The sequence below is a fragment of the Triticum dicoccoides genome, chromosome 4A (genome assembly GCF_002162155.2).
Source record: "Triticum dicoccoides isolate Atlit2015 ecotype Zavitan chromosome 4A, WEW_v2.0, whole genome shotgun sequence".
NCBI lineage: Eukaryota > Viridiplantae > Streptophyta > Magnoliopsida > Poales > Poaceae > Triticum > Triticum dicoccoides.
Genome location: NC_041386.1, coordinates 147258059 through 147267048, shown reverse-complemented (window position 1 = coordinate 147267048; position 8990 = coordinate 147258059). Strand labels below are relative to the sequence as shown.

General features: G+C 53.7%; 1 protein-coding gene across 1 annotated transcript; it reads left to right on the top strand.

The window, feature by feature from the left end:
- The first annotated feature begins 3577 nt into the window (after positions 1 to 3577).
- On the top strand, positions 3578 to 6409 carry LOC119285475. The gene is made up of 2 exons (XM_037564757.1): positions 3578 to 3897; positions 4413 to 6409. The coding sequence occupies exons 1-2, from the start codon at positions 3832 to 3834 to the stop codon at positions 6135 to 6137; spliced, it is 1791 nt and encodes a 596-aa protein (XP_037420654.1). The 5' UTR covers positions 3578 to 3831; the 3' UTR covers positions 6138 to 6409.
- Positions 6410 to 8990: the final 2581 nt, after the last annotated feature.

The window sequence follows — 8990 nt, the reverse complement described above, 5'->3', positions numbered from 1 at the left end:
CGATGTCTTTCCTGAGAGAAGGAGAAACGAGAACATAGGGGTCGGAGGTCTTCTCCAGAATTTTATCTGATACAAAGGGTGTTTTCGCAAAATTGCAAGTGGCTCCGAGGCGACCCATGTGAGCCTTACGTTCTAGATTGGACGTTACAAATGGCATGAAGGCAGGCGCACCATCATCACCAACTTACTCGTTTATAGGAGTAGAGACATGATTCAACAAAAAAAAGCATGTGTTATTCGTACTCGTTTTGACAGCAAAATAAGTTTTTCTTTACAGAGATCTATAGTGACAAGCTCGAATTTTTGGCATACTTAATCTTGCTTGAAGAAAGACACGTCTTACAAAATGATGGTGGTAGTATAACCCAAAAGATAATGGCAATTGCCTGTGACATGAGATGAAAATAGATTTGATCCAAAATCTGAAAAGAAGCAAACACCCTTTCTGAACAAGTTAGTCCAGGAAAGAATATGTGGACAGATGAATAGAATACCCGAATTAGGGTGAACATGCGCACATGATTAGCGAGAGATGCTGACCCCCTAATTTCTGCTCCAATGATGGGACTGCTTTTGCGACTGCCAGTGCTCATATATTCCCTTCCCTCCACGCAGTAGAGTGGCATGGACGCAAAGCACAAACGTACGTACGTAGACGTACGCAGCAACTCGTATCCGCATACCACGTGGATCCTGACCCACGTATGTACGTACGTACGCAGGACGGATTAGCCTAGCCAGTGGGTTGATCCATCCTCGTTTACGAAAGTACTCCAAGTGAAAAAAAAGGATTAGTGTAGCCGGGGGAGAAGAAGGCGATGACTCGGAACGGAACGGGAAGGCGAACATGAAGATGGGCCGGGCCGGATAAAGTTGGTGCATGCGCTCCCGTGGCTGTAAAGCGGGCAGGCAGGCGACGCTGACATTTCCTCGTCACGTGACTCATTCAATGCCGATTGGGAAAGGCCGGTACAGACAGTAGGGGCTAAAAGAAAAGAAAAGAAAAGCGAGTATTTATTTACGGATTTATGAAAGGCGCGTGCATGCATCGCATACGATCCAACAGCAACGAACAGGGGTGGCGTGTTGCTTCTGCAGCACTCCACACATTTCGACTCATAAATTGGAATGCCGAGTCTGTCTATGGCTACGGCTACGACCACGGCGTGGTGTAGTATGCATGATGGGCAGCAGTAAAAGAAAACCAGTGCAGTGCAGCTCCTGCTGGCGCGGTGACACCAGCACAGTAGCGCATGCATGGATATGGGCCGCCGATGTGAGCAGCCGCAGCAGCGAGCGAAAAGGTGGCGAGACCTTGGCGCCTTGCAAGTAAAAACGATGTCCAATTGAGCGAACAAAGATCCAAGACGGCCAACATTCAGAGCCATGCATTGCGCCGTCTCGATGTGGATAAGATCCAAGGCAGCCAGCCAGCCAGCCAGCGACCAAAGTTGCGGCTCATTTCATTGGCATATCACGGAAAGGAAACTCCTTTTCAGTTTTCACCACATGCGTCAATGGCGGATCCATCTTTCTCTCATGGTCATGGTCTCATGGAGTACCTAGCTACTCATAACAAGGCACAGGACTTGCGTTTAATCGGAAGCGTACTCTGGAGTAGATGGAATTAAGCTGGAGACAGTGGTTCAAATGGTGGTGGTTGTGTCATCGATCGGCTGGATCTGTTGTTGGTACTTCGAGCTTGCTTTACTGCACGTCTTATCGCTTCTTGCAAGCACGTAGTACATGCAGTATTAAGGCCACTAAATACTGCAGTATTGCCAATTCACGGATGAGCAGAGACCCCGTCCGATCTGATCCGTCCAAAGCCATCATCAGGTCAGTCTGGCAATCACGATCAAGATTAAGATCGCAGCCGCATGTTGTGTTGAAAGGGTCGCCAAATCGGGCACGCCACAGCGCAGCAGAGGGAGAGGTAGGTGTGCGCTTGATTGTTGCTTCACGGCGAAAAGAGGAGGCCTCTCGCTGGCCCGGTGGGCCCGACAGCTCAGCGGTGACATGGACCGCTACGCATGACGCGTCGTGAGGGCGTATAAATACGCGCGCCTAGGCCGTATTTAAGTCCACCTTTTCTGCGTGTCCCCGTGTGTAGTCTACACGCTCCTGCCCCGGCCCTGCCCTGCCCGTGAAGGGACCACCGGTTTTACTCCTCCAAAAGCCTAATTTTCTGGGCTCAAATAATAATACTGTGGGCCTGCTTGGATCCAAAGGACTATTTTTAGTCTGACTAAAAATAGTCTTTTTTAGAGGCTAAAGTTCCAAGCACCCCTGACTAAAGAGAGACTAGAACTAGTCTTGAGGCTAAAACTTTTTAGTCACATGAAACCTACTAAAATATGTATTAGCCCTTTCTCTCCTCATTTAATTCATCTCCTTTAGCACATGCGAGTTCTGGATTGGATGGTTTGGAGGATAATAAATGCTCAATAACTTCATTTTAGTCTCTTTAGTATTTGGATCCAAGCATGGGTGAGGCTAGCAAGTTTTAGTCCCACTACTTTTAGTCATGGGACTAAAACGTATCTCTTGTGTACTCGGCCGCGTACTGGGATACGTGGACTGTGCACACTGCACGGCAAAAGTTTCCAGATTCCGTGCATTGGCAGGGAGGAGGACGGGAGTCATAACTCGGATGGGATGTGGTTAGATACGCGTATACAGTGTGGAAGGCGGCAAGTATGCGGTACTGTACATTTATGAGTGCAGTAGGGTATTTGCCACCCTGATGAGTTGGCGTGGTACTGGGTATTTTTGCTCCGTATTTAATTTACCTCCACATATGGGTTTTTTAGGTTCCTTCATATATTTTGAGTCAAAGTTTGGCTATCTATTTAACTAATAAAATATTAAATGTATTTTAGAAAATTGTTATATAATTTGTATTCGAAAGAGGTTCTGAATGATATATTTATACTTTAGCCTACAATAAAACCCGAAAGGAGGAAGAAAAGCAAGGCAGAAAATAATGGTGCACAACATGAACTTTGTTCAATCGAAAGAGTGTGCGGCTTTAAAATCGATAATATAGCTTAAAATGAGCGAGAGAATAAAGGAATCATTCAAAGGAAAAAAGAAAAGAGGAGATAGTAAAGAAAAAATGGTTGGGTACAGAGCAAGGAGAGGAGGAATAGTGGGGCAGCAAATACTATTCTCCCTCCACGCTTTTAAAAGCTCACCACACCACACCACACCCTACGCGAGACCTTTTTTATTTTATTTTATTTACTGGGCCTGAGATTTGAGTGAGGAAGGGGAGATGTGTTGGATAGGGCTAATGCCACACTTACGGGCTAGATGCTCACGGAATCATCTACGGGAGGATGTGGAACCAGCTGATTGGTGCTCGTTTTTTCGCTTTGCGTGAATCGCGGCGCCCACTTGCTCTTTCGTTCCGCCACATCAGTCCGTAGCTAAGCTTTCAGTAAAACTTGCCCGTAAGTGTAGCATTACTGCTTGGATAGGCATCTTGGCCAGCTAGGATGAGGCTCTCTCAAACGGAAAGCAGGAGAGTGCAGTGCAGTCAAAGCTGGCATTTCTTCTCCCTCCCTCCCTCATTTGCTTGCCCATCCCCCATTTTCTCCTTCTTCCCCACCAATTCAAACCGAGATAACATTATAAAATACCGCAACTACTACTCCACACAAGGCGTTAGATTTGGGAGAGGGGTCCGTATATATAGCCTCCTCTCTCCTCTCGCCTCCTCGCCTAGCCATTCCTCTCCATCTCTCTTCCGGTGTCCAGCCTCCCGTGTCATCGCGGATCGATCCGAGCTTCGGTTGGGCGGGTGCGCCGATTGATGCGCGTGAGGCAATGGCGGTCTCCTCGCCTTCTTCCGCTCCGGAGAAGAAGAGGAAGTGGCTCCTCAGCAACAGGAAGGTCCGTACGAGCTCGCTGCTCGCCTTGCCTGCTCACGGCTGCGATCTCAGATATCTCCGCCCCACATTCTTCTCTTTTCTTTCGTTGGGTGTTCTTCATCCGGCCAGTTCTTGCCACGCCAATGGCCAATCTGTACAAGAACTGTTTGCTTTTTTCTCTGTACCGCACAAGTGCCAACAACATTTGGTCCTTCGACTCGACAAGCAGGGTTGTTTGGTCGTGCCGTCCAAAATCCAAATCACAGGACAGCCTCTTCGAGCTGAGCAAGAAGTACTTCCTTCTTTCGAGCATGGCGTGCCTTTTCTTCTTGTTTCTTTTTCTCTCCAAGATCGACATGCTTGATCTGAGCGCACCGTCTGCTATGCTCTGCTCCGCTCTCGGTTTTCTCTGTTGTTTTGTCCCCCAAAAAATTCATTCATTTTCGCTGTCTCGGATTGGTCCATCTTTCTCTGTTTGTGCAAGAATCCGACCTCGTCTGGCAGAAATCTCATGCTTGTTTCGGTATGTATGCGCAGGTGATCGACAGGTACCTTCGGGAGGCGCGGGCGATTCTCGCCGCGGCGCCGGAATCCGGCGGCGGGGACGCCGTGGCGGCGCTCGGCCTCATCGACGCCGCGCTGGACCTGTCGCCGCGGATGGAGGCCGCGCTCGAGCTGCGGGCGCGGGCGCTCCTCGCGCTGCGGCGGTACCGCGAGGTCGCGGAGATGCTCCGTGACTACATTCCCAGCTGCGGCAAATCCTGCTCCGGCGAGGATGCCTCCTCGTCGTCGTCCTTGTCCTCCTCCAGCTCCGGTGACCTTGGCACAATCTCCCGTGCCAAGCTCCTCTCCCCCGAGCGCCACCGCTCCGACGCGGCCGAGACTGACACTGGGACCGCTCGCTCCTTCCGCTGCTTCGATGTGTCCGAGCTCAAGCGCCGCGTCCTGGCCGGCCTCTCTAAGAACCCCAACACGGACACGCAGTGGCGGTACTTGGTCCTGGGGGAAGCTTGCTTTCACCTCGGCCTCATCGAAGATGCCATGGTTCTTCTCCAGACCGGCCGCCGCCTCGCCTCGGCGGCTTTCCGCCGCGAGAGCGTTTGTTGGTCGGAGGACAGCTTCTCATCATCGACTGTCGCCGCAGCTGTTGCCTCAGTGCCATCGGGCAACGCTTCCAAGTCCGGGTCGGCGTTCATCATACCGGCCGTGGAGTCGGAGGCCATGTCCCAGCTCCTGGCTCACGTGAAGCTCCTGCTCCGCCGCCGCACGGCCGCCATGGCGGCCCTCGACGCGGGCCTCCCAGCGGAGGCCGTCCGCCATTTCTCCAAGATACTCGAGGCACGCCGTGGCGTGCTCCCGCACACCTTCGCCGCCGCGTGTCTTGTCGGCCGCGCCGCGTCATTCCAGGCTGGCGGCCGCCCGGCAGACGCCATAGCAGATTGCAACCGTGCGCTGGCTCTCGACCCCGCGTACATCCCGGCGCTCCGCGCCCGTGCCGATCTCCTTCAGTCCGTGGGGGCGCTCTCCGATTCCCTCCGTGACCTTGACCACCTCAAACTTCTGTACGACGCGGCGCTCCGTGACGGCAAGCTGCCGGGGCCCAGGTGGCGACCGCAGGGTGGCGTGCGCTACCGCGAGATCGCGGGCGCCCACCGCAAGCTGATCGCCCGGATTCAGGGGCTACGCAGCCGCGCCGCCGTGGGCGAGGGGTGCAACATCGATTACTACGCTCTGCTGGGCGTGCGGCGCGGGTGCACGCGCTCTGAGCTGGAGCGCGCGCACTTGCTACTCTCGCTCAAGCTCAAGCCGGACCGCGCCGTGGTGTTCGGCGAGCGGCTGGAGCTGGTGGACGAGCACCGCGACCTGGAGGCGGTGCGCGACCAGGCCCGCATGTCCGCTCTGCTCCTGTACAGGATGCTGCAGAAGGGGTACTCGTTCATCATGTCGGCCGTGATCGACGAGGAGGCCGCCGCTAGGCAGAGGGCGAAAGAAGCCGCGGCCGCCGCCGCGGCGTTGCCCAAGCAGCAACAACAAGCGGCGCCGATACCGGAGAATCCTCCCGTCGTAAACAGCGCCACCGCGAGGACAACGGCGAAACCGAAGGTGAAGGCTGCAGCGGCCGTTGCAACGGTGTCGTCCCAGGCGACGGCGTCGGTGTACCAAGGGGTGTTCTGCCGCGACCTGGCGGTGGTGGGCACGCTGCTGTCCCGCAGCGGGTTCGACCGCTCCCTCCCGGTGAAATGCGAGGCGATGAGCTGCTGATGGCGATGGGTTGCAGCCGCGCAGCCAGGTGCGATCTGATGCGGTTGGGACGAGGAACAGACATAGGAAGCTGGCGGGAAAAAGCAGACGCGTTTGAATTTATTGGATAGAACTCGCTATTGTACAGTTTTGTGTTCTTGGAGGAAAAGAAAAAGGGGGCGACGCATCTTGTCTTGTACTAGTATCTCTTGTGTGGAGGTGAATGAAATTTTTTGGTTTCGTCTTGTTGAATGCGAGTTGTTACAGTGCAGTAAAGTTTCTCTTTCTTGTAAGTACTGTAGTAGAGTATGATGCACATTTTGAACTCTACCTTTTGACCTCATGATTCCGGTTTCTACCATTTGCACTCCACCCATATACCTCGTGTATGTATGTATGTATGTATGTATTGGACGAGTGGAGGTATCTTTTTGCGTCGCATGGTGCCAAGGAGAGGAAGGAGGCGTTGAGTGGGGGTGTTTGCTCTTAAAGCTGGCCGTAAATGGCGTGCAGTGAGTGATTGCCTGGACTCTCTCTGCTGCTGGTGTGCCACCAATGGGCGATGCAATCCACTGATCCTCCTGCAGCGTGCAACCTGTGGTGGTGGTGCCCGGTCCAGCTCCTGCCATTGTGTTTGCGCAGGCTCCCGTGCTGGCTGGATGGGATCTAGCGGCTAGATCATCGTCTCGTCTCTTTTGCCCGCTTTTACAAGTAAACTGTACCTCATCGCCCGCCGCAGACACCTATACTCTACTTTGCAGCCGGTACAGAGCGTGAGAGGGGCAGGGCCTTTTCCCCCACCCGTGTAGTCGCTGAAAGTGAAGGATGATGATGCATCGGTACGTGCATCCGCGTCGTCACCACCAAAATATCCGGCCAGCGCTTGCCGCACCAGCCCTCCATTAGGCCAACTCTACACCACGACCTCAAACGGACCTCTGTTTTATTCGGATTTTGTCCGTTTGGGTAAGGAATTAGGGTTGTGTCCGGACGTGTTCTGGGATGCGGTGGCCGTGCGTCCAGCGTGCGGTCGCATTCCTTTTGCCCCATTCTGTCCGCGTTTAAATGCCAAGCCATAGTTCAGGCCAGCGGTCCCGGTTCATCTCGCCGGCAACAGAGCCAGCGGCCTACACGTCCATCGCCGGCATCAGCCAGCGGCCGGCAATACAGCCAGCCTCCAAAATGAATAGTTGTCCTCGCCGGCAACACAGCCGACCTCCAGAATGAATGTTTTTCTCGCCGACACACTGCCAGCGGCCTAGCGGGCGGGCGACACCCATGCCAGCCTCCAAAAAAAGAACAGCCACGGCCATTTGGACGACCTAGTTCAAGCCTTCGGCGTCGAGCATCTCCTTCTGCCTGGCCTCGAACCAGTCCCTCGTCTTCTCGCTCATCTTCGACAAGTCCACGCTCATGATCGCAAGGGCCACCTCCTTCGCTTTGGTGGCGGCATTGGTGGCCTCGATGTCGAGCTGCCTCTGCCTGGCCTTGACGTTGTCAGCCTCGATGTCGAGCTGCCTTTGCCCGGCCGCCTCCTCCATGTCGAGCTATCTTTGCCGGGCCGCTTCCTCCATGTCGATCTTCCTCCTCTTGGTCGCCTCCTCCATCTCAAGCCTCTTTCTTTGAAGGTCTAAGTATTGCTTCATTTGCTCGTCCTTACTTTGCCGCTTCTTCTCGTCCCTCACATCCTTTTGAGACATCATGCCATGCAAAGTGTCATGCAATGCCATGGATGAGGCATCACATATGTCGTCAATCTTGGAGTTGGTCTTGCCCCTCGGCCTCTTCAACGCCTCGCCATCTTCACCTCCGGCGAACTTGGCCGTCTTTAGTCCTCTCTTCCTTTGTAGTTCACGGTATTGGTCCTTGAACTTAGGGCAATTGTTGATGATCGTCCAACAATGCGTAAGAGTGAATGGCTTGTCATCGTGCCGGGCCTTGAATGCCTCCAAAGATTGAAATACCTACACGACATGATCAACAACAAGTGAACAAGCAAACATATACACGGCCGAAGTGTCATGGCCGTAGTAAGGAAAGGGCTAGGAAGAGGAGAGGATACCATGTCCCCAACGCCGAGACCACTCACGGGCCGTGCTTCAACGCTCTCAAATGCGGCGCAATACTCGTTGCACTCTTGTTGGATGAACAACCATCTCTTTTGAATCGAGTCGATGCCACGGTTGCTTGTAATTTGGTAGGGCTCAAATATCTTCCTTTCATGGAATGTTTTGTAGACTCTCATCCAAAAAACAATGCCCTTTTGTTGTGAGCCGGTCCTCGGATCTTGGATAATATCCATCCAAGCTTGGCAAATCAACTTGTCCTCATCTTGTGTATATGAACCCGTGCGAATGCTCTTCCTCTTTTTTTGTGCTTCCGCTCTTTGGGTGAGCTCATCGATGAACAATGGCTCCCCACTAATATCAACGTCATTGCCTTCTTCTTCATCACCATCACCTTTGACATAGATGTCATCGTCTTCATGCCACGAGTCACCATGGTCGTAGTCAGCACGGTCGTCGGCCTCTTCATCGGGTACGTACTGGGCGCGGCCATCCTGACTTTGGGTCTCGACGGGGTCGTAGGCATGGCCATGCCCACCCTCGAAGATCACGTCCTCCATGTACTGGTTGTAGAAGGGGTCGTCCACCGTTGGCGTTGGTGTTGGCATTCCGTCAAACAAGACGCGGGGGCCCGGCATCGTGCCCGTGAACGGTGCCCGTGCTTGCTTTCGTTGCATCTCAACGGACGGGCGGCCGCCGCTGCTGGACCCAGGCGTGACATTGAGGTCGATGACGGCCGCAGGGCGAGGTGTGGACGGCGCGAACAAGCCCACGTCCGGCGACCCCGAGAAACGGGTTTGGCCGTCGG

What these genes read in the sequence shown, in the direction of transcription:
- LOC119285475 (XM_037564757.1), top strand. Translation starts at nt 3,832, where the DNA reads ATGGCGGTCTCCTCGCCTTCTTCCGCTCCGGAGAAGAAGAGGAAGTGG. An exon ending in GGCTCCTCAGCAACAGGAAG is followed by an intron (nt 3,898 to 4,412) that starts GTCCGTACGAGC and finishes ATGTATGCGCAG; the next exon opens with GTGATCGACAGGTACCTTCG.